Genomic DNA, 24,584 nt, shown 5'->3' on the forward strand with positions numbered 1-24,584 from the left:
AGGTCAGAATCCAGCCATGTCCCCACTGCATTCGGGGGACGGTGTGACTCCGGACTGGCGCCAGGAGAGCTGAGATCAGGATCCGGTCCTACCCCCGACGCAATCGGGGGTGACTCCGGATTGGCTCGGGGCCGGCCGGATCCCTCCGAGTCTGTGGCCCGCAGCTCCCTGCAGTGGCCGCGGAGGGGCTCTCGAGGCCAGCCATCTGCCAGCTGGGGGGGGGGGGGGGACGCGTGTGGCCCCGGAGTGACACCCCGGCCGCCCAATCCCCACGCGCAGCAGCACAAAGGGCCTGCGGGTTTGCAAGGGCTCCATGGCGGGGAGGGGGCCCCGGGGGGTGGGGGAAAGCCCGGGCTGTGGGGGGAGGGGGGAGCCAATGGCACGGCTGGGGGAGGGGCGGCGGAGGGGGAGTAGCTTGCAGGGGAGGGGGTTTCACGGGAGTTGGTGGGGCGCGGAGCAGTGCACCGGGAGCGCTGCGGAGCGAGCCATGGAGAGCAGCCTCCAGTGTGCAAGGTACTGTCCCCCCCCCCGCCGGAGTTAACCCCTGAGGCGCCCGAGGCGGGGAGATCTGGGGGCCCGGGGCCTAGTGGGTGGAGGGGGGGGGATGCCCAGGCTGCAGCCGGGCGAGGCTGGCTCGGTCCAGCCCCTGCCCCCCCAGCCCTGGGGGGTCTTGGAGCTGCCGAGTCAGCAAGATCCCAAGCAGGGCGTGTTTGCTGTGGGTTGCGGGGGGTCTTGGTTTGCCCCCCCGAATTTTTAATAGCTCTGTAGTCCCCCCCCCCCCACTGTGCAGGAGCGAGCAGGGTCCTAGAGGCTGGTACAATATAGGCCCCCCCCGCCCCAGGAATGTTTCTGAAATCGCCCCCCCCCATGGCAAGGGGCTTGTGGATTTGGGGGGCTGGCGAGAGACGCTCCCCGCGAGTTGTGCGAGGAGGGGGGCAGCGGTCACCGGGCGCCCCCTGGCTTGCATTGAGGCCGGGGGCTGTTTTCGGAGGGGCCAAGGGGGGGGTCTTTGCAGGCGAGGTCGATTGCGGGTGGGGGAGGGGCGATGGCTCGCTAGTGCCAAAGTTTGGCTCCTTGTGACGTCAGCGGTGAATTCCACGCGGGGGCGGGAGGGGGGTTGGGGGGGGGGGTGCAGGCTGCGCCCAGCTGGGCAGAAGCGACAGCAGTGCCACGTCTGATCGGCTGTAATTTTGGAGGGGGGGGGGAGGGCTGGAAGACCCCCCCCCCCCACTCATTTCCAAGGCCATGCTGGCCAGCTTTGGCAGCCAGGCCAGAGTTCCACGGGGGAGGGAGCGGGGGCGGGGGGGGGAAGTGGGTGTGAGCAGACCCCCACCCCACACACACTCTCCTTGTTTACCATCCTGCTCCCAGTGTCTCCATGAGCCGCCCCTACTGGGGTAATCGGATTTGGGGCCCTTCCAGAGAGCGGGGGGGAGGGGGGAGCGGGGGTGGGGAAATGCAACCTGCTCTGCCCTCCCCTACAGTTTTAGGGGCAGATTTCTGATGGCCGCAGGGAACTGGCTGGTGCCAGGGTGGTGCCAGGCAGGGGCTGCGTCTAGACACGCCGGTGGGGGACCCCGGGGCTGACTTTTGCTGGACTTTTCAACCCCTCCGAGTTCCATCCAGCTGCCAGCCGCCGTGGGGCTGGAATCCACCTGAGCTGGGCTGGCATCCGATTCCTGCACAGGAGTGGGCGTTTGGACTTAGATCTGAACTTTCCGGCGAGCTCGGGGGGGGGGGGGCTGGGGGAGCAGTTTGCCCTTGAATTGGCACGCCCTTGAGAAAAGGGGCGGCTAACCCCCCGGGGGCTGATCCCCACTTGTGCGTGTGCGGGGGGGGGGGAGGGAACTGGGTTCTCACACCCCGCTCATCACCAAGGCCTCTCTGAGCATCCGGATCAGAACCGCCGGGGGTGTGGTGGGTGGGTTGGGTCTCAGGGGCCGGGTGTCTGGTTTCCTCGCTGTTATAGGAACTGGCCGGCGGGTGCGAGTTGGGGAGACGTTCGGAGCTTTCCTTGGATCTCTGGTGCGGGGATCGCGTCCCGGGACGGTCTCCGCTGCACAGGGAAATGAGACCCAGTCCGGGGCTCGAGTGGGGGGCGTCCAGCCCTGGAGTGTGCCTTCCAACCACCCCGATGTTTAATGAACAAAGTTATCCAAAGGCGGCTGTCGGGCCCGCCACGCCGGGCAGCGCTGGGAGCGGGCTGAGCGCCAGGTGGGTGTGTCAGATTTTTGGTTCTTTGGGATCCTCCGGTTTGTCAAAGTTTGCTCTGGCCTGCGCAGCTCGGGGGGCATTGATGCCACTGGGGCAGGGCCGGTCTACCCCAGCGAGGGATCTGGTGTCTATCCGAGCCACTCTGGCGTTCCGGGCACGCAAGGAACCGCTGCTCTGCCAGGTGCGGGTGATGACTGGGGCTGAGACCCGGTGGCTGGAACGTCTCTGCTGGGCACTGGCTGTGGGCTAGCAGCCGGTTGGGTATCAATCCAGAAACTTGGTTCTCCTCTTGCGCTGCCCCCTCTTGGCCAGGGCAGGAACTGCTCCCTGCCTTGCTCAGCCTGGCAGCCGGCAACAGGGATTCCCCAGCTCGGGCTGGCACGCGCAGAAATCCTCCCCCTGTTCTCGCGGCTGGCACCGTCGCTGCCCACGGGCTGCTCCGCCGTCCGTCTCCGTGCCGAGCCCCCACATGCTCGGCACGGGGTTGGGAGATATTTCCTCGGTGCCCGGTTCTTCCGCCCTTCCGTGCTGGGAGGTTGGCACGGGGGCGCTCCCGGTCCGCAGTGCTCCCCTGGGTTGCTGTGTCAGTGCTACGGCTGGACATTTATCCCCCTGGGCACAGCTCCCTCCTCCCCTTGCTGGGCGCCCCAGCCTGGCACCGAGCCTGGCCCAGCCCCCGCCCTGCCCACCCCCCCAACTAACTCTCTCCCTGCTGGGTTCCTCCCCAGAGTAACGCAGCCGTCCGGCTGCCCGTGGGTGCTTTGGGGGGGGGAGACAGGGGGAGCGCGCCACGTGTGTGTGTGTGTACATCACATGTTCCAGCCCGGTGCCAAGCTGTGACGTGGGGCGGGGGGGAGGGGCTGCGCCCTCTGGTGCCGTATGGAGCAGCCAAGTCCTGCTGTTGCTCGGGGCGGCGCTGATCCGGGGCTAGGGGCGGGGGCGGGCGGCAGGCGCTGGCATTCGGGGCCGGCGGGGCGACGCGGCGGGATGTGGGCCCGGCGGACGTGGCGCTCGTGGGGTGAGTCGCGCTGGCAGAGCCCGGCACCCCCTCGCCCGTCTCGCCAACCTCTTCCTTCTGCTCTCCCCTGCTTCCTTTCCCCACCCATCCCCTGCCTCGCCTCTCTGCCCCCCTCCCGGTCCCTTCCTGCCCCCCGTCTCTGTCTGCCGGAGGCCCCCAGCTTTGCTGTTAGCTGGGTCCCCTCCTGGCGCTGGCAGGCACCTCCCTGCCTTCCGAGCTGGGGTCATGCCACTGTCCCGGCTGGTGGCATGCTCGGAGCCCTGCTCAGCTGGGAGGTGAGCAAGCGGGCAGTAGCCTAGCATGGGTGAGCAAGAAGCACTTGGGGGGGGCTCTCCTCACCCCCTGGCATGCATTTGGAGCACTGCCGACTGAGTTACGGGCACCACGCAGAAGATCATGCCCGCACCTGCGGCTGTGACCAACCCCAGCCTGGGAAGCTGTCCGGATGGCGTGTCATGCCACGGCAGTTGATTCTGCTAGCTCTTTTCTCGGGGGCTGTGTCTACACTACGCTGATCGATCCGAGACAGGTACGCCCACAGCGCGCCGCAATTCGCCTACTTTTCCTGATGGATTTGTCGGAAGCGGCTTTTCCGAGATGTGGCCCTTCTGCCGCGGGCCAGATTTCGGAAAAGCCTTCTCTCTCGGAAGAGCCCGTCGCCCTCGTGGGAGGAGGAAGACGGGGCTTCCGAAAGAGCGCGTCTGCTCGTCCGCCCAAAAGAAGCGGAAGAGCGGATGCGTTCCCTGGACGCGGTGGAGTTTTTCCGGGATAAAGTGTAGACACAGCCTGGCTGTCGGAGTAGGTGGGAGAGTGGGGTCTAGTGGTTAGAGCGCTGGGGAGCAGGACTCCTGCATTCTCTCCTTGGATGAGAGGGGAGTCGTTAGAGCAGGGGGCCTGGGGCCAGGACTCCAGAGGTTTCACCCCAGCTCTGGGAGAGGAGTGGGGTCCAGTGGTTAGAGCAGGTGTGTGTGTGTGTGTGTGGGGGGGGAGGTTGGGGTCTATTTTCTGCTGCCATGTAACGTTGGGACAGTTCCCATCCCCTGGCGGTGCCGCTCTCCTGACGCGGCAGATCACGGCTCCTAGCGGAAAGGTTACGGGGATCGGGTTGCTGGGGTTGCGCAGGGCTCTGTGTCTTCGGGAAGCGGCTTCTCAGCACGCGGGTGGCTAAAAGGGGAGAGACAGCAGCAGGGGGTCACCGCAGGGTGGGCTGGTGTCAGTGCGTGTACCTTGCCCATCCAGCTTTCCCTGCACAAGAATAAGCTGATTCAGCCCCATTTTACAGCTGGGAAGCCAGAGGCAGGAGAGGACTCAGTGATGAATAGACCCCTGGCACCTGGCCCTCCTACTGCAGCCACTAGATCCCCTCTCCCCTCCCTGTTCTGGGGCTAGAACCCAGGTGCCCGGTCTCCGAGGCCAGATCACCCTACAGCCCTGTACCGCGGAGCGGGAGTCCTGGGCGGACGGGCGCTAAGAAATGTTCGGGGTTGTTTAGGGTCCCTTTTCCGCAGGAACCCCTCAGCTCGATGGGGTGTGGCTGGGACGTGTCTGTGGTTGTGGGGCAGCTGGGTCCTTTCCCATCCCTACCCCCCTATATCTCTGCAGGTGAAGTTTCCATAAACTGGCACCTCCAACTCCCAGCATTTATCCCAGTGCCTGGCATCCACGCCAGCTGGCCGGGCCCTGCTCCGAGCTGGGGAAGGCCAGGCGTGGAGCAGGGAGCTAGGCAGGGACCGGCAGGTGGGAGCAGCAGGGCAGAGACGGGGCTAGGAGGAGAGGGGCGGGGTCAGACTCTGCTCCCTCCCTGCTCTGTCCCGGGACCCCAGCAGAGGTGGGGGAGTCACTTTGGGGGACTTTGGGAGGTGACATGGCTCCTGCTCCCTCCCCCAGTTCAGTCCCCGGTTACTCTTCTGCCAGCTCACCCCCCCCTTCTGACCTAGGGCTCAGCCCCCCTACCCCGGTGTCCCCACATGCTCAGTGGGTGCCCCATAATCCAGCCGGGAGGTGGGGGGGGGGGTCCCTTGAGTTCAGCAAAGGGTCTTGCCCTCCCCCTTCACAGATGGGCAGATCCCCGCCTGGCTGTCACCCACCCCCCTCCTTGGAGCAGGGCGAACCGGTGGGGGATGGGGGGCAGAGGCTGCGGGCCCCGGGCCCGGCTGTGGCGCCCCATGGAAGCGTCTTGTTCCAGCCAAAATTAGCCAGGCCCTGGGAGCAGCAAACAGGAAAAGGCCCGGCTTGGTCGCTGCTTCCCCCGCCTCTCACCCTGCTCACGTAGGCCCAGCCAGGCCGGAGAGGGGCCTCTGGGCCGCCTGCCAAGGGCTGGAGGGGGGGTTAACGCTCTCCCTCCCCCCCACCAGGGCCCGGAGGGCTGGCCCCCTGCCCTGCCAGGGGTTAGTCCCCCTCCACCCTGCGTCCCCGTCAGCCCCCCCTCTCTCCTTCCCAGGATTAGCCCCGTTCTGCCCAGGCCTCCTTCCCCTGGATGCAGGGCACCCCTGGCTGGGAAGGGGGGCTGGGCCGTGGGATGGGGAGGGATTTGCCCAAGGTCACAGCAAAAAGAACCCAGGAGTCCCGACTCCCACCCCCTAACCACTAGTCCCCGCTCCCGTCTCGTCTGCGGGCGAGCTGGGGCAGCCCGGAGGCCCTGGCTGCGGCGCCGTGAACGGCTGGGTGGCCAGTTCGGAGCAGAGCTAACCCCTTGGGCTGCTCGCCGGGTTTGGGATCCAGAAGGCGTTAGCCGTGGGGTGGGGTCTGGCTCGGCCCTGGTGCTCGTAGTTCCCCTGCGGGGCTCGCTCCGTTCGGGGCTGGATCCCGGTTTGGCTCGGCTCTTGTTTTCCACGGGGTCTGGTGGGGACTGGCTCCGTGCGGGCGCGGTGTTCTTGGCGCCGTCCTCTGGGCCGGGGAATCGCGAGGAGGAAAGGTGGGGGGAGCCTGCCAGGGTCTCAGCCCCCCGGCTCTTGAGCAGCTTGGTCCTCGGCCATCCCGGCTCGTGCTGTTGGCTCGGCACCCAGGAATGGGCTGCCTGGGGCTGGGCGTGGAAGGGGCTGGGAGTGCTCCGTGGCCTGCGCCGGTGCAGTGTTGCTGATTCAGCAGGGGGCGCTCTCCCCTGGCAGCGGGTGCTGACACTAGGGGGCGCTGTGCTGGAGGGAGCCAGGTGCAGGAGGAGGGTTCTCCCCTCTCAGTCAATGCTGGCCCCAGTGCCCTCCCCGGCCAGGTTGCTGTGAAGTTACAGCTGCCAAGCCCCAGCCCAGAGGTGGCTGCATTTCATGTGGGGGTCCCTGCACCAACCAGTCCTCGAAATGCTGTGCATGTGTGTGTACCACTGCGCAGCCGTGTGTCATAGTCCCTAGACTGCTCCCAGCTGACGGGGAGTCTCCGTTATCCTTCGGAGCAGGGGAAAAGGGTCCGTCCTCTGCAGTGGATGTGTCCTTTGCCAGGGGGGGGGGGGGGCCTTCCTCCTCCCCCGACTCTCTCGCTGGCCAAGGAATCACCTCTCCCCTTCCACCCATGTCAAGTGTGCGAGTGTGTCCATGTCCATCCCATGCTTCCCTGCTGCTCCCAGCTCTTTGGGGGAGGGGCTGGGGCTGGCATGGAGGGGGATTCAGGGCAGGGGAGGGGGCTATTGCCCCCCCTTGGGGGCAGCAGGGCCAGAACACCCCAGCCCAGAGGAGCCAGGAGCATGAGCTTTTGGCCTGTTCAGGAGTTGATGGGGGGGGGGGGGGCAGGTGAAGGGGGATCCCTGGCCCTAGCTTGGGGACCCCCATCCCAGGCCAAGCAGGCTGGGGGGGGGCGGATTGGATGGGACCTGCTGGGGTGGGTGAGGTAGGGCTGGCGGTTAGTGAGTGGTTGGGCCGGCTGACGGCTCCCTCCCCTCCCCTCCCCAGGCCTTCCCGCGGCTCCAGGCAGCCAGGCCTGGCACCCAGCCCGGTGTGCAGAACACGGTGTCCTGGACTGGCTGCCAAGCGCACGTGCGGACACGGCAGGCCGGGGGGGGAGAGGGGGATGGACGGTGGAAGAGAGGGGAGGGGAGCCGTGCGGGGGAAGGGAGGTGTGATGAGGGGTCTGTGTCCTATAGGAAAGGGGGAGTGTAATGGGGGGTGTAATAGGGACTGGGGGGGGTCTCTGCTGAAGGGGGAGGGGTGATGTGATCCGAGGGGATGTTTGTGATGTTGGGGAGATGTGAGAGACCCTTTGGGAAGCTGGAGCTCTCTTGTAGAGAGTGAAGGACCCTCGCTGCGGGGTGGGGAGGGGATGCGGGGGCAGAGGTTCTGTATTTCATGGACAGATGATGGAAAAGTGGCTTAACTCACCCATGGAGGAGTCTCATTCTGAGTGCCAGGCAGGGCACTGCTCTGGGGAAGCTCACAACTTCCAAGGTCCCACCCTGGGAACTAGGCAGGGCACTGCTCCGGGGAAGTTCACAGCTCCGGGGCCCCACACTGGGAGCTAGGCAGGGCACTGCTCCAGGGAAGCTCACAGCTCCAAGGTCCCACACTGGGTGCTAGGCAGGGCACTGCTCCGGGGAAGTTCACAACTCCGGGGCCCCACACTGGGAGCTAGGCAGGGCACTGCTCCAGGGAAGCTCACAGCTCCAAGGCCCCACACTGGGTGCTAGGCAGGGCACTGCTCCAGGGAAGCTCACAGCTCCAAGGTCCCACACTGGGTGCTAGGCAGGGCACTGCTCCAGGGAAGCTCACAGCTCTAAGGTCCCACACTGGGTGCGATGCACGGCACTGCTCCGGGGAAGCTCGCAGCTCCGGTGTTCAGCCCTTCGAGCTGAGAAGCAAAGCTGCCAGCTGAACCCTGGCCTGCATCGGGGGAGGGGGGTGAAATCAAAGGGGGTGCGCACGTTTTGGGGGCTGAAGGGGCATCCTGGCCTTGAGCTGTTTGTTCCCAGGGGTCGGCCACCTGCTCTCGGGTGCTCGTTGCGCAGCTCCCACCTGCCGTCATAACACAGCGTTGTTCCCTCCGCCGCCCAAGCTTGCTCTGAGGCAGGTGTTGGGGCACTGCATTGAGGAAGCTCACAGCCACCCCTCCTGCTGCTGCCCCCCACGTGCCCTGCGCCAGCCTTGCCAGGTCTCCCTCGGCCGTAATCCCCCAGCACCCATCAGACAGAGAACTCTGCAACTCAGGGCACGAGTGAGCGGCTGCCTCCGTGTGTCTGCGCCTTCCTGCTGTGGTGCCCGGATTTCATCCCCTTCCACGGCTCAGACCTTTCCCCACTGGAGCACCCCAGCTGGGGCTAGCTTTTGCCCCCACCCCCTTGCCAGGTTCCCACCTCCACTGGCCCCGAGCCCCCCTCCCGTGGCGCGTCGCCGGCGGAGATGCCGGGATACCTCTGGCAAAGGCCCATGTTCTCCCAAACGCCCGCTCCCAGGGTGGGGTGGGAAGTGGGCAACGGGCCAAGGACAAAGGCAGAACAGGCTGTTCTCTGGCGGGCAGGGAGGAGGGGTCGGGCTCGGCAGCTGGGCCCCAGGAGCACGGGCGGGTCTGGCCACAGCAGCCCGAGCCAGGCTGGAAAGGAGCCGGTGATGCCGGGGGTGCAGAGACAGGAGATGGTCTGGGTAGGAGCTGGAGGGGGAGTGAAACTGGGATATTGGGGGGAGCAGCAGGCACCATAATAGTCAGGGCGCTTGGGTGGGATATTGGGGGACCAAGAGTGGGGAGTAGGCAGGGGCATGGGGATACTGGGGGCACAGGGAGGGAGCAGGCGGGGCACTGGGATATTGGGGAGTACAGAAGTGGGGAGCGGGCAGGGGCACGGGGACATGGGGGTACAAAAGTGGGGAGCAGGCAGGAGGTACTGAGATATTGGGGGACAGAGGTGGGGAGTGAATGGGACACTGAGGCATTGGGGGTACAGAAGAGGGGAGCAGGCAAGGGCACTGGGATATTGGGCTACGGGTGGGGAGCAAACAGGAGCACTATAATATTGGGGTACAGAAGTGGGGAGTGCGCAGGGGACATTGGGATATTGGGGTACAGGGATGGGAAGTGGGCAGGTAGCACTGGGCTATTGGGGGTACAGAAGTGGGGAGCAGGCAGTGGCCAATGGGATATTGGGGACCATAAGAGTGGGGAACAAACAGGGGCACTGGGACATTGGGGGTACAGGGGTGGGGAGTGGCAGGGGGCACTGGGACATTGGGGGTACAGAGGTGGGGAGCAGCAGGGGGCACTGGGACATTGGGGGTACAGGGGTGGGGAGCGGCAGGGGGCACTGGGACATTGGGGGTACAGGGGTGGGGAGTGGCAGGGGGCACTGGGATGGGGGGGTGCCGGGGGGGATTTTCAATTATGGGAGGGGAGAAATGTTCTTAATCTCTTTCCTATGCAGAGTTGGCCTAGACACCCCCCACCCCCACCGCCGCCTGCTCCTCAGGGTTCCCCACATCTTCCCCCTCCCCATTTCTATCCCTATCATTAAGGACCTCATGCAGGAGCCGGGGGGGGGGGGTGTTTTGGGGGCTCCCTGGTGGTGTGGGGGATTCCAGAGGGTGCCCCTGGAGTTTTCCCGTCCCCTGATCTGTCCCCTTCCCCTACTAGGATATTCCGCAGGGCGCCAGGAGGAGCTGGGTGACCGGGGTTCAGGGGGACCCTGCTCGTCTGAGTCTAGTCAGGGGTGAGGGGACCCATGTCCGGCGTCCGGGGGTGGGGGGACTCGTGGGGCTGGAGCACTGAGCCATCTCCCCTTCCCAAAGTCACAGCCAATCAGCAGCACAGCTGGCAAGAGAACCCAGGAGTCCTGGCTTCCAGCCTCTTGCTCTGCCCACTAGACCTCACTCCCCTCCCAGAGGCAGGGCTAGGCCCCAGGGGAGGGTGCATACGCGGGGCCGGAGGGGGCCTGCGTCCCCACAGAGCGAGTCCCCTGAGCTGGCTCTCCTCCCCGCCGGCCCAGCAGCAGGTCTACGACGGATATCCGCAAGGAGAAGTCGCGGGATGCGGCGCGATGCCGGCGCAGCAAGGAGACGGAAGTGTTCTACCAGCTGGCCCACACCCTGCCCTTCGCCCGGGGCGTCAGCGCCCACCTGGACAAGGCCTCCATCATGCGCCTCACCATCAGCTACCTGCGCATGCACAAGCTCGTCACCTCGGGTGAGGCCCCCTCCCCACCTTTGGGTGCCGGCGGGGGGCACTGGCGCGGCCCGCTCCCAGCACCCGGGTAGGCTCAATGAAATCGCAGGCTTCAGGGTGCCGGGGTCAGGAAGGGGATTCCGTCCGCCTGGGCGCTGTGGGGGAGACTTAGCTGGTTTGGGGGCGTCCGGGGTGGACTAGTGCTGGGCACTGGCTGGATGGGTTGACGGATGAGGGATGGGGCAGGGCGGATACCAGGCAGGGGGCTCTGAGCCATGGGGGACTGCAGGCTGGATGGGCCCCCGATATAGGCAGCTTGCAGGCTCACTGGAACCTGTTGCTCTCAGATGGGTTTATACTGGGAATTCCCTGGCCTGGGCAGGGCCCGGCTGACCCCCGTGCTTGTGGCCCGCAGAGGAGTGGCGTGGGCAGCCGGAGCAGGTGGACGCCTGTTACCTGAAGGCGCTGGATGGCTTCGTCATGGTGCTGACGGAGGAGGGTGACATGGCCTACCTGTCGGAGAACGTCAGCAAACACCTGGGCCTGACCCAGGTGAGTGGGGAGAGGGCCGCTGCCATGCCTCCCTCCCCCATGGCTAACTCCCGCCTCCCTGCGGCTCCATCCCGGCTCCCTGCGTCCTGCTGCCATGGTCCCCGCCCCCCTCCGGGATCTCCTGAGCCCTGGGGGGGAAGGGGGGGCACGGCACTGCCTGGCGGGGGTGGTTAATCCGTCGGCTGGTTGTCCTGCTCCAGTACCTAGGGATCGGGGGTGCATGGGGCTGGTGCAGAGATGGAGCTGGGGGTGAGGCCTGGCAGTACGGTGCCCCCCCCACTTCCAACACTGGCTGTGATTCCCCCTCCCCCCCCCAGCTGGAGCTCATCGGGCACAGCGTCTTCGACTTCATCCACCCCTGTGACCAGGAAGAGCTGCAGGATGTGCTGAGCCCCCGGCAGGGTGAGTGGCCCCCATTGTTCCCCCAACCCCTCCCTAGCAGGGGGAGCCCCCCCGGTTCCCTCTGGCAGGGGAGCCCCTCCCTCCCCCCCCCCCCCCCCCGTAGGGTGAGGAGCACTCCCTTGTGGTTCTCCTACCCCAGCAGGAAGACTTCCCCTCTGCGGGTCCCCCAGTTCCCCATCCCAGGCAGAGCGATCACCCGCCATGGGTCCCCCAATCCTCCTGGCAAGGTGAGAGCCCCCCATGTTCCCCCTTAACCCCCCCCCGAAAGGGCGAGTGCCCCCCCAGTTCCCCCAACTCCCCTAGCAGGATTAATGTCCCCCCCCAACCTCCCTGCTCCTGGCAAGCTGAGTGCCTCCCTGTAGCCCCCCTCCAGGGTAAGTGCTCCCCTACGCTCCACCCCTAGTTTCTCCCCTAGCAGGATGCGCACTCTCCCCGTGACCCCCCATCCCTCCTCCTATTGCCCCCCCAGGTTGAGTGCCCCCTTTGCAGGGCAAGTGGTCCCCCAGCCCCCACCTTCCCCAGGTCCCCATGTCAGTCCCCTCTCAACCCCTCTGTATCCCAGATGCGCCCCATCTACTCAGTACCCCTCCAGCAGCCCCCCCCCCGTGTCACATGCAGGCCCTGTACCGCCCCTCGAGATTACCCTCCCCTCAGTCCCACGCCCTCCGCTGCCCCTCTCCCCCACGGGGCACCCGCTGACGCTGTCCTGCCCCCTCCCTTGCCGCAGGCTTCTCTAAGAAGAAGGAGGTGAAGACGGAGCGCAGCTTCTCCCTGCGCATGAAGAGCACCCTGACCAGCAGGGGGCGCACCGTCAACCTCAAGTCCGCCACCTGGAAGGTCCGGCGCAGGGGAGATGGCCGCAGCCGGGGCGGCCCTCGGCTCTAGAACAGATGGGGGAGGGGGGAAGGGAATGGGTTCTAGAGCAGTCCAGAGCACCTTGGAACTCTGCCCTGGCTCAGCGTGGGCAGGGGTTGCTATGGAGACAGCGTCCGAGTGGCTGTGCAAACGGGGTTCTAGGACTGCGACTAGGCAATGGGGTTCTAGAGCTGGGTGGCTGTGTGGGCCTGGGGCCGGGGTGGGTTGCTATGGAAACCGGGCTCCAGAAGCGCTTGTATACAGGTTCCCAAGCTGCACTGGGGTGAGATGGGCATGGAGACAGTCTTCTGGAGACAGTGCAGGGGGGGGGGGAGAGCCCAACGGAAGCAGGGTCCTAGAACAGCGGTGGGTGTGTCGCTATGGAAACCGTGTTCTAGAGAACTTGCCGGGTGCATCATGGGAAGGAGGTTCTGAAACGGGGAGGGGAGGAGGTTGGCATGGATACGGATTTCTGAACAGCCGTGGGTGGGTTGCTAGGAAACGGGGGTTCTAGAGCAGCAGGGGGCAGCGCGGATATGGGTTCTAGCACCGGGCGGAGGGTGTGGACGTGAACTTCTGGAGCAGCTGCGGGTGGGTTGCTATGGAAACAGGGTTCTAGAAAAGAATGGGGGGGTTTAGGATGACAACGGAGTTCTAGAACAGCGGGGGGGGAAGGGTTTTGGAACGGGTGAGCGGGTTGTCATGGAGACGGCGTTCTAGACCCCTCTGGCATGGCATCCCAGGCGAGGTGTCGGATGTGGAGCCGGGCGCGGGAGGGATCTGACTGCCCCCCCCCACCCCCAGGTGCTGCACTGTGCTGGCCACATGCGGTCCTACACGCCGGCACGGGAGGGGCCAGAGGAGGCAGAGGGGGGGTACGTGGAGCCCCCCCTGCGCTGCCTGATGCTGATCTGCGAGGCCATCCCCCACCCGGCCAACATCGAGACCCCCCTGGACAGCAGCACCTTCCTCAGCCAGCACAGCATGGACATGAAGTTCACCTACTGCGACGAGAGGTGAGAGGGCGTGGCTAATGGGAGCCCCGCCCCCACTGGGTCCCCACCCTCACCCCACCCCCGCCAGGGGCCCTGCCCTCCCAGCTCCCTTCCCCACCCAGCGAGGGCACAGCCCCAGCGTACCCCCCCGCCCTTCCCTCTCCTTTACGTTGCTCTCATGGGGGTTTCTTCCCTGGGGTGCCCTGTGTTCACCCCACGCTGCTCATAGGCCCTCCCCTCTGCTCTGCTGTATATTCATCCCCTCCCCCACAGGACCCCCTCCTTTCTCCCCCTTGAAGCCTGAGTCCCCCCTCCCACTCTGACACTCTGGGAGTGGGCACTGGGGCACTGGCTGGCCTGACGTTGCTCAGGATTCGCGGGGGTACTCCGAGCTTTGTGGGATCCGGCTGGGATGGAGGGGGAGGGTCGATACTGGAGTGGGGGGGGGGGGAGGATGCCTTGCTGATTTCCCCTCCCCCCGTCTCCTGGGCAGGATTGCAGAGGTGGCAGGATACACGCCCGAAGAGCTGCTGGGCTGCTCTATCTACGAGTACATCCATGCCCTGGACTCCGACTCCGTCAGCAAGAGCATCCACACCCGTAAGTAACCCCCCGGGCACCCCTTCCCCATCCTCTGCAACGACAGTGAGAGCCCCCCAGATCTCCCTGCTCTGAAAGCCTTCCCACCCGCTGCTGCTGCTGAAGGAGAATCCCCATTCGTTGTGAGCAGTACTGGGGCTATGACACACGGAGGAGCAGTTCCCAGTGCATCTGGCAGGGGGCGAAAATGCACCGCCTAGCCAGTGTGTTTGCTTTCTATGGGAGGCGATCTGTCTCGCTTGGTGCACACCCCCTCTTAATGCAGAGCATGGCCTTCCAGCCTGGTCTCCCATCCCCACCGCTGCCTCGCGCCAGTGCAAGAGCCTCCTTTCCTACTGCCCCCCATCTCTGGCCATCCCGTCCGTCTGTGCCGTTCCTCAGGCCGTCTGTCCGTCCTCTCTCTCTTTCTGTGTCCACCCGGGCCCTCTCTCTCTGCCCCGCTTTTCTGTCTGTCTCTCTGTCCCGCCGTGTCCCGTGCCGTCTCTGTCTCCTGCCCCATCCCATCCCGTGGGTGGCTCTGACCCCTCCGCTCCTCCCCGCAGTGCTGAGCAAAGGGCAGGCGGTGACAGGCCAGTACCGCTTCCTGGCCAAGAGCGGGGGCTACCTGTGGGCCCAGACCCAGGCCACCGTCATCTCCAACAGCAAGAACTCCCAGCCCGAGAGTGTCGTCTGCGTCCACTTCGTCCTCAGGTGGGGGGGGCCGGGATGTTGGGGAGTGGGCGGGGCTTGTCTTCTGTGAGTGGGAGGAGTCATGTCCTAGGCCTCTCCGTGATGGGCAGCCGTTCTGAGCAGACTGGCCCTTGGCCACTCCTGCTCAGTGTGGCCCCGCTGGTTTGGGGGTGCTGGGCTTTGCTGGGGAGGTGACAATGGGCATAAATTGCTCCGTATCCTTTGGCTGAGCTGGCAGAGCCGAGCTGTGGGAAATCCACAGCGCCCAGGGCTTTCTGGCCCCTCAGCCTATCCCACACAGAACCCAGATTGTCTTGCGCCAGCGGAGTAGAAGGAGAATCCCTATCTGCTGACAGCAGTATAGGGGCCATGACACACAGTAGAGCGCTTCCGACTGCATCCTGCAGTGCTGGAGCTGGTGTGAGCTGCTGGCCCCTGACACCTGTGGAAACAGGGCTCCTCCCCTCACTCCTCCCTCCCCCCATCCTGTTCCCCTTACAGCCAGGTGGAGGAGATGGGTGTGGTGCTGTCACTGGAGCAGACCGAACGCCAGGGTGAGGGGCGGCGCTTGCCTCCAGATCCTGACCCAGCCAGCCAAGCCAACGGCAGCCCCGAGGAACTGGACCCGGACACAGGGGAGACCATCCTTAACCTCAGCTTCGGTATGGAGCATGGCAAAAGGGAGCCAGTCGAGGGTAGGGGTAGGGTGGCAGAGATGAGGGGTGGGGGCAGATCTCCGGGTCCCAGGGCAGGGCGGAGAGTCGGGGGCTGGCGGGACCCCCCACAAGGGACCGCTTGAGGGGCAGCGAGGGGGTTGGGCTGGGGGGGGAGCTGTGTCCATGTCACTCACCCCCGTGACGCTGGTCCCCGTAGAGCGGCAGGGTCCCCGGCTCCTGGCCTTCCTGCGCCCGGCCCACGTGAGCGAGGTGGAGCTGCAGCGTGACCCGCGCCGGTTCTGCAGCCCCGACCTGCAGCGGCTGCTGGGGCCCATCTTCGACCCGCCTGGAGCCCGGGCCAGTGGGGGGGCCGCCCCACGCACACGGCCCTCCCCCGAGCCCGGTCCGCAGCCGCAGGATGCTGCCAAGGGCACTGCTCCGGTAAGGGACCTCTTGTGGGGCAGCGAGGGGGCTGGGCTATGGGGGGAGGGGGAGCAGGGAGCTGTGTCCATGGGAGGAGAGGGGGTCTGTGCGTGGCGGGGTGGAGGATAGCAGGGGGATGGGGGCTGGGGGCTGCACTGAGGGGAATGTTCTCCGTGGTGGCAGCGGAAGGGCTGTCAATATAGTGGGGAGAAGAGGAGGTGGGGCTGCATCAATGGGGGCAGCAGGGGGGGGGGGCAGGGGAGCCTGGGGGCAGGGGGGGGAGGGGTGGGGGCTGTGGGGGGAGGGGCTGGGGGCCTGTGGGAATGGGGGCAGCAGGGGAGGGAGGGGGTTGTGGGGGGAGGGGCTGGGGGCCTGTGGGAATGGGGGCAGCAGGGGAGGGAGGGGGTGGGGGTTGTGGGGGGAGGGGCTGGGGGCCTGTGGGAATGGGGCAGCAGGGGAGGGAGGGGGAGGGGTTGTGGGGGGAGGGGCTGGGGGCCTGTGGGAATGGGGCAGCAGGGGAGGGAGGGGGTTGTGGGGGGGAGGGGTTGTGGGGGCAGCAGGGGAGGGAGGGGGAGGGGCTGGGGGCCTGTGGGAATGGGGCAGCAGGGGAGGGAGGGGGGAGGGGTTGTGGGGGGGAGGGGCTGGGGGCCTGTGGGAATGGGGGCAGCAGGGGAGAGGGGGAGGGAGGGGGGGAGGGGGGAGTGGGGGGGAGGGGCTGGGGGCCTGTGGGAATGGGGCAGCAGGGGAGGGAGGGGGAGGGGCTGGGGGCCTGTGGGAGGGGAGGGGGAGGGAGGGGGTAGGGGGGGGGGGAGGGGTGGGGGGCAGCAGGGGAGGGGGGGGAGGGGCTGGGGGCCTGTGGGAATGGGGCAGCAGGGGAGGGAGGGGGAGGGGCTGGGGGCCTGTGGGAATGGGGCAGCAGGGGAGGGAGGGGGAGGGGCTGGGGGCCTGTGGGAATGGGGCTAGCAGGGGCCGGAGCCATGAAGAGAGGGTGCCCACGTGGCCCGTGCTCCGTCCCTTTGCCCGTCGCCCCCAGGCCGAGCTGCCCTTCGACATGCAGGACGTGCAGAAGCTCTTCGCCTCCACCCAGGAGGCCGTGGAGACGGCGCTGCAGGTACTGGGGGGGGCCAGTGACCCCTGTTGCCCAGGGACTCTGTCCCCTCAGGGCTCCCAGCTCCCTTCTCCCTCCGGCCCCGGTTCCTGCCTCCTGGAGCCATACGTGTGGTCTTGCCCCCAGGGGCCTTGCCCCAGAGGTGGCTGCATCTTGGGGCAGGGTGGGGGTTAATGCTGGGCTGCCCCTGCAGGATTACGAGGCGCTCGACCTGGAGATGCTGGCTCCGTACATCTCGATGGACGACGATTTCCAGCTCAGCGGCACCGAGCAGCCCCCCTGGCTGGCCGAGAAGCGGGGCGATCCTGCTGCGGCCAGGAGAAAGGGCCCCCCGCTGCCACCGGCCTCGCCCCCGCCACGGCCCCGCTCCAGCAGCTTCCATGGGGTGTCTGGCCGTGAACCTGACCTGCCCGGCTTGCTCCGTTGGGGCAGCGAGACCAGCCTGAGCCAGACCCGGTCCCTTCAGCCCCCGGAAGAGGAGCCCATGGACCTGGAGGGGCCAATGGTGCCCCCAGGAGGCAACCAGAAGGATTACCGTGCCTCCCACATGGGGGCTAGGAAGAGGTGAGAGGGTGGGGTATGAACCACTGGGGCCATGACCCATCCCAGCCACCCCCAATCAGACCCATGTAGCCCGGCACCCCTGTCCAATTTTTAACCCTAGTCAATTCCTGCAGCAGGGAGTCCCACCGGTACATTCTTTGCTTCCTTTGGCCCACGTGACGTTTGTCAGCCTTGTGGTTGCCCTGCCCTGGGTCCCTCTTGTAGTGAGGTGGGTCAGCCAATTCCTTCCATGCCCCTTTTACCCCCCTGTTACCTCTCTGATCTGCAGGGCCCTGGAGCTGAGCCTGGAGGAGGAAGGGACTGACTTCCTGGAGGTGGTGCCCCTGAAGCGCTCCCACAGTTCTGAGTCTGATGGCTTCTTGCTGCCTTCCCTGAATCTGGTACGTCTGGTGGGGGCCAGGCCAGGCAGATCCAGGGAAAGGACGGAGGGAGGGGGCCGGGTGAGGGAATGGGGCGGGAGGATATATTGGAGGTAGGGTGGATGTGGATTAGCCTGAGGGAATGCCAGGGGGCTGAGTGGGAGGAGACTCGGTCAGGGGACAGCCTGGAGGAGTTGGGGAGGCAGGGCTGATTGATGCTCTCAATTGCACCCCCAGGGTTTCCTGCTGAGTGTGGAGGAGGGGCTGGAAGCTGGCGCCCCCCGGTGCAGCACAGTGGTAGGTCGGAAGACGCTGGGCCTGGAGGAACCAATGGGTGAGTTCCACACGACCGGGGAGCTCACTGTGGCTACGTCTACACTGGCATGATTTCCGTTAAAAGCATTTGTGGAAAAGCGCGTCCAGATTGGCAGGATGCAGTACTATGCTGTCTACACTGGCCCTTTTGCACAAAAGTCTTTCGGAAAAAGACTTTTGCCCGAACGGGAGCAGCATAGTATGACATGAGATTACAGTATAATCTTACATGAGATTGTCAGTGCTTTTCCGGAAATTCAAGCGGCCAGTGTAGACAGCTGGCAAGTTTTTCCGGAAAAGCCGCTGATTTTCCGGAACAACTTGCCAGTCTAGATACAGCCTGTGAGGCACGGTGGGGGACGCCGGGATACAGCCGATCTTGTCTCCCCAGCAGGCACCCTGGGAGGGGTTTCCTTCCTGAGCCCCCTGCATGAGGGCAGGGACCTAGCTGAGGTCACTGTAAATGCTGCTGGCAGCCGGGCCCAGCCTGGAGTCCTGTTTCTGGGGCTTTGGGAGAATCAACTAGCAGCGCAGGGCATATAGAACTGATCAGTTCTGGCTGCATCCAGCAGAGGGCAGCAGCACACTTACTGGCTAGCTCTGCTGCTGGCGTCCTTTGCTACACCTGTCTTGTGAACCAGTGGAACTCCCCACCACATGAAATTAATTTCCTCGGTTTTTTTTCTGTTCTCTTCTCCCCCCCCTTTTTTTCTCTACCCCCATTTTGTTACCTTTCACATACTTGCCTCCCGCTCCCTCCAGCCCTGCTGGGAGACATGCTGCCCTTTGTGGTGGATGGTCCAGTGCTCTCTCAGCTGGCCCTGTATGATGGCGAGGACGAGGCCTTGGAGCAGAGCGGCGGGCACTTCCAGCCAGGCGAGGAACTCCTGGGGGAGCTGGACCAGGCCACCTGATGGTCTGGCCCCCCCACCTGACGCTCCCACTCTGCAGATGGGACAAACGGAACCAAACCCGACCCCAGTCTGTCCGGGGTGAGGCGCCTGCCTCTCCCCGCCACCCCCCACCAGCAACACTCACCTGCTCGCCTTCCCCTCCGGGGCCCTGAGAATGCTACCTACCTCAGCCCTGCCCCCCCTGGGCATTCCGTTCCTTAGGCCTCCCCCCGGAAATATTGGGGTGCATGGGGGAGGGGAGCTCGCCAGCCATGCCCTGGGGAATGGCGGCGGGCCCTTTAATGCTGGTCACCCCTTAATGGTGCTAGGGGAATGCTGCCCCCAGGGGCGATGCTGGGGATTGCAATATAAGCCAACCAAATGGGGGAGGGGGCAGTTCCCTCCCCGCCCTCTTTCTCCTCCCCCCACTGGTGCTCTGAAGCCACATCCGGACCAGGGAACCAGGCTGTTGTGCTGGCTGGATTTTGGCCCCAAGAGCGGGGGGGACGTCAGTTGGGCTGACGATGGGATATGGACGCCCCTCCCCCCCATCCTCCCTGCTCGGGGTGGTGGTGCAGGGTGGGGTCACTTTCAGCCCGTCCAGTCGGGAGGAGGGTCAGGATTGACTCTCCCTCTATTCTGTTCCCCCCACTCCACCAGACCCCCCCCCATTTCCCTGTCCTAGCTGGGACCACCCAGGGGGTGGGGCTGCTCATCCCCCCCTCTCCTCTCCCCCCATCCTTACCCAGAATCCTCCTGGTGCCTCTTGCCACATTTACCTCAGCGATGCCCTCTCTTCTTGCCCCCGAGGGGGGAGGGAGCACAATGGGCCGGGGGGGGGGGGGGGAGGACTGATGGACGACACCCCGTCAGTCGCCAACTGGCAGCTATTTGGCCAGAAGCCCAAATCTCTCTGTTTTGCAGTGGCCAAAACTGTGGCTTTGGTAGCCACGGCGTAAATGCTGCAGAGGCCAACGAAGCGGGGACGCAGTTCCCCCTCTCCCCCGTCTTTCAGCCTCTCGGCAGCTTGTTTCCAAAGCCTCCTGTGGCCCTGTCTGAGCAGAGAAATAGGGGGAGGAGGCAGAAAGATCCCATGTAATGGGCTGTTTTTAAGCTTTGTTTCTGGTTGCTTCGGGAACAAGAGCATCTCCAACCTGGCCCACAAGGAACGTAGGATGCATGAGGAGGGACATCGTAGGCAGGGGAAATTATCCTGTTCCTAGAGAAATCCCATATCAGGGTTTCAAAACCACCCTGGATTCCCTCTCCCCCCCTCCATGTTTTTATTCTTTCTTCAATCCCCAGTTCTCCTTCCACTTGGCTAGGGGGAATCCTCATTCCTCAAGCCCAGTTTGAACAAATTTTTCAGGCACTGGGATGTTTTCCTACATGCTCTGGAATTAAACAGGGCAGAATCGATCAGTGGTTTTCAGCCTGTGGTTCACCTGCTCCCGGGACTCTGCAGACTGGGTCCGTACCACCATTTGAAGCGTGTTAGGAGGGCGCCCATGAAAAAAGGTTGAAAACCACTGAACAATGACAGCATTCTTATCTGGCCTTACGTCAGGATTGTGTTTTTACTGGTGGGCCAACCTCAAATGTGGATGAAACACTTGGATAAAATTAGACCCATGTAGCTTATTTCCCTGCGTATACAGGAATAAGCTATCCCAAGATAAACCCCTTTTTCCTGGGATGACTGGTCCCTCCCAAAAGGTGTTGTACGGAATTAACTAGTTAAGAAGGAGCATTTCTTGTGTGACATAATCCTCCATTTTCCTAGCTAATCAATCAGATGCGCTTCTCCAGGCCTTGTCCCGGTGGGGTTTGATTCCCCACAGGGAAAACTGAACTAGATCTATGTTCAAAATCCCAGTTTCCACTTTTCTCCCTTTTCCAAGCCACTTCGTGGGAAAGTTTCACTATTATTTCAATTCACTGAACAGAAGTTGGGGTTTTATTTTCCTTGAGTTGTCTTTACCAAAATGAGAGGAGGGGACTTGCTTCAGTGGAAAATCTCTCGCGTGGTATTAAATTGGACTCGCCCACAATAGGGATGGTGGCAGCAGTGGGATAGTGGACGATATGTCCACCCTGGTTCCTTGTGCCATCACTTGTGCTTGCGCAGAGTTTACACTCCTAGCTGGGCACCAGGATTGATGGCTGCACGGGGTGAATCAAATTTTTTCCCATTAATGGCTGTGGGTTTTCTTTTTTCCCAGATGCCCATTTAAACAGTGATGGACATGTTTCCTCTACCTCCCCTTTCTACCCGTATTTCCCTGGGGGACCTGTCCCCCAGGCGTTAATTTTCCAGCTGCCAGTTTCCAATGCCAGCCACTGGGAAGGAAGGTTGCCAGTTTTGGGTGGATGTGTCCCTGAAGGTTTCATCACGTGACATACTCTTTAATTAAAGATGAATTTTGAATTCCTGGAGACCCCAGGACAATCCTGGATGGTTGGCAACCCTAGTGGAAAATGGGGAGAGGGAGGAGAAGAGGGGGCTGAGCCGAGCCCCACCTGGGCCGCCATGTTTCAATACTGACTGTTAATTGCGTTGCGAACGCAGCGCATACGCGCGCACACACAAAACACACGCACAATCTGTAGACGGGCTCCGCCCATCCAGGCAGCTGTTCAGAGCCGCACATGGCCACACGCACAGACCGAAGGCCTTCTCCGAGCCTGGGGGAGGACGTGCCCAGGGCTGGGGGGCAGGGCCGCGTGCCCCTTTCTCCGGCCACGGCCCCGCCCTGCCATCCCGGCGCCGGCAGTTTTGGTTTTGTTTCGTTGATTTCATTTTCCGAGATTGTGGTGCTCATTTTCTTCCTGTTGTTGTTGTTGTTCTTGTAGGGTTAGCGTTTTCCCTGTTGTTGGGTTGTTACGCGTGCACTCCGCCTCAAAGCCTGGCACCCCCTCGTCAGCCCTGCCATTGGGGGTGTATGACGCCCTCTTTCCACCCTCCTCTCTTCCAGTGGGGTATGGACAGGGAATGGGTGGCAGCAGTGAGTTCCCTGTTCTGTTCATTCCCTCTGGGGTACCTAGCATTGGCTGCTGTTGGAAGACAGGATGCATGACAATGGGGATCCAAGTTAGTCCCCCCCCAAATTCCTGGGGTATTTATCCTACCCCATGGCAGCTATTTCACAACGGGGCAACCCTCTTTTAGGACCACTCCTTTCTTAATTGGGGGGGGGGGGTTAAAACTGCTGTGGCTGAGATGTACTTGGATCTGCTCTGGCCCTCCTGTAATTTGGGGAGGGGGGCGGTCTGTGGAAGATGGGGAAATGGGATTACTCCTGTAGAGCGTCACCCCCCCCAGTTGTTTTGCATTACAACGGAGCAGTTTCTTGCATTGAGGGGGGGCTTTTGGCCTGGTGTCCTCACAGTCCCTCTCCCCCCCCCCCCCGCCTTTGTTCCTTCCTCTGGGCCCAGAAGCCCAGGGTCTAACACTCTGGGGGTGGGGTAAGGGCGGGAGGGGCCTGATTCTGATCCCGCTGATGCAGTGGGAAGCAGGCGGGAACCCCGCTGTAGTCTCTGGTGGTGGAATTGGTGTGAATCAGGAGGGATCCCAGTGGGGTTGAAAGCCACGTAGCTGTGATGGGAGCTCAGGACCGGGCTGCCAGAGGAAGGATTTCTGGTGAGGGGGGCAGCCCCAGAGTGGGGCAGAGGGGTTTGCCTGGTGCCAGGCTTTGGGGCGTGTGTATTTTTTTTCTATTGTCGTCTGTCCCCGTGTGCGTCCGGTTTCTTTCAGGGCTGGACTCTCCTCTGGCCCCCTCTGGACCTATCGCTGTCGTGAGCTATAAACATGTCTGGTAACAAACCTCGGCTTGCCTTGTCATTGGCTGCAGGGCCTGGGGGGGGACCACAGGAAAGGGGAGCTCTCGGTGCCTACGGGTGGAGGGCTGGATTGGCGCTCTTACAAAATCAGCCGGGGGCGAACTGGCACCTGGAAGTGGCTCGTTTCTCTGGGCACATCTACGCAGCAGGGCTAAAGTCGGAATAAGCTGCGCAACTTTGGCTGTGTTGATTGCGTAGCTGAAGTCGAAAGAGCTTCACTTGGCTTTTGGTGCTGCCTGCACAGCAGGAAGTGGAAGAGGGAAACCACTCTTCCTCCCCCTCCCCTTGCCCCTCGTGAAATGAGAGTGACAGGAGTCGGGGTAAGAAATCCTCCCGTTTGACGGTACGGTGAAATAAAGGCTTGTAGTGTAGATGCGCATTTTGTTATTCCAAAATAATGCTGCTGTGTAGACGTACCCTCTGGCTCTAACCACTAGACCCCAGAGCCAGGGATCGGACCCAGGAGTCCTGGCTCCCTGCCCCTCTGTGTTCTAACTCACGCATGTTCTGACCGAAGGCCCAGTCTGGACGAAGAACCCCTCAGAAGTGGGGGTAAGAGGAGTGTGGATGCCAGGTGTTTATTCCCAACCAGGCTGGAAGGGGAGGGAGTGAGGTGAGGGACCAGAACTGAGGCTCTAGGAGCTCTGCCACGGCCGTGCTCTATGACCTGCAGCTCACCCCCTTTTCTGTGCCTCAGTTTCCCTCAACACCTGCTAAATGCCTTGTGTGCATCTTGCCTGCCTCTTGTAAGGAGGGTGGGAGGCTGCATTGCCAGCATGTGGAGAAAGGGGTGAGGTTGTTGGGTGAACCCCCCCCATCGCCCGCTCCGATAATCAGCTGCCGGCTGAGCGTATGCACCCCCGGGCACGGCAGGCAGCGGCAAAACCCTGCTTCTCCTAAGGGGGCAGGGGCCCCTTAAGACAGAGCCGCCAGGCTTGTCATGGGCTCTCGGGCCACTTCCAGGCCAGCCCCAGGCCCTGCTGCTGCCGTGCACGGCCCAGCTGGCTGGAGCTACCCAGGCAGTTGGATCCAGGGGTGAGGGAGGCGGTGCCCATAGGGGGCACTGAGGGGAGGCGCAGTAAAGGGCCGGCCAAGCTCACCCCTCCGGCCAGGGCAGACTCCAGCATCCTTTGGAGCCAGGCCTGGTGAGGAACGGGGCACTGCCTGCTCCCTCCTTAGCCTGGCTGGGGTTTTATCCCTGCTTGCTGGAGTACAAGCCATGGGTGATGCAAGGTGCTTGGAATCAGCCCTTCTGGGACCCAGAAAATCACTGGGCTTGAACCTGCCACTCCCCAGGTGCTGGGCTAGCTCACCTACCTCTCGGCCAGTAGGGGGCATCAGAGCACTTCGAGGGGGGTACAGTCCCCGCATCTGTTCATCCTGTACCTAGAGGTACATCTGCATCTGCGGGGACCAGCAAAGTCTGGCTACTAAACAGAGTGAAGGGCGCCCCCTGCTGCATCACCCATGGCACAACCCCCCCCCCCCCCAGCAGTGGGAGAGTGAGAGAAGAGTGCCCCCTGCTGGGTCCTAGCTGGCTTCCTGCAGCACCTAGACTTCCATCTATACTCAAGTGATGCAGTGACCCAGCTGTACCAGGAGCAGCAGACGCTTCCTAAAAGAGCCACGGCCCCTCCTCCTGAGGCCCCACCTCCTCTCCTTGGGCGGGGCCCCACCCTTGCACCATTCTTGGAGGGTCCTGTCCTCATGCCACCCATTCTTGGAGGGCCCTGCCTCCAACCTGCTTCTTCCCTGACATTTCCCCCACCACACACGCTCCTCTCCCCCTCCTCGCTCACCCTCGTGGCTCTCACATGCAGCCACGGCACTTTTACAAGTGAGGGGCCCTGGCTGGAGCACCAGATACAGCAGCACTCGCTCTCCCTCCTGCTCCCTGGCTGGAACGCAGGGTGGGGAGAGCTGTGGAGGGTTGCGGGGGGTGGGCCTGGGTGCAAAGTGCGTGGGCCACAGCCCACTCAGGCCCACCCGTGGCTACGCTCCTGCCATTTGGGCACTGACTGTGCAGCCCCCGTCTCTCTCTCCCAGCATAAAT

General features: G+C 63.7%; 1 protein-coding gene across 4 annotated transcripts; it reads left to right on the plus strand.

Moving 5' to 3' along the window:
• Nucleotides 1-383: 383 nt before the first annotated feature.
• HIF3A (hypoxia inducible factor 3 subunit alpha) lies at nt 384-22,514 on the plus strand. Of its 4 annotated transcripts, XM_075915266.2 has the most exons (16): nt 391-513; nt 1,970-2,214; nt 10,128-10,321; nt 10,716-10,852; nt 11,170-11,254; nt 11,982-12,091; nt 12,914-13,125; nt 13,598-13,704; nt 14,247-14,394; nt 14,875-15,035; nt 15,247-15,470; nt 16,486-16,563; nt 16,754-17,124; nt 17,393-17,504; nt 17,721-17,817; nt 18,561-22,514. In XM_075915266.2, the coding sequence occupies exons 2-16, from the start codon at nt 2,069-2,071 to the stop codon at nt 18,710-18,712; spliced, it is 2,334 nt and encodes a 777-aa protein (XP_075771381.2). In that variant the 5' UTR covers nt 391-513; nt 1,970-2,068; the 3' UTR covers nt 18,713-22,514. The 4 variants fall into 4 exon arrangements, 3 of the variants coding, with proteins under 3 accessions (XP_089626055.1, XP_075771381.2, XP_075771382.2); XM_089769929.1 differs by lacking the exon at nt 1,970-2,214 and having other exon boundaries at nt 384-513; XM_075915267.2 differs by lacking the exon at nt 16,486-16,563.
• Nucleotides 22,515-24,584: the final 2,070 nt, after the last annotated feature.

The sequence above is a fragment of the Pelodiscus sinensis genome, chromosome 18 (assembly GCF_052426305.1).
Source record: "Pelodiscus sinensis isolate ZL-2025 chromosome 18, ASM5242630v1, whole genome shotgun sequence".
In the NCBI taxonomy this organism is placed as follows: Eukaryota; Metazoa; Chordata; order Testudines; family Trionychidae; genus Pelodiscus; species Pelodiscus sinensis.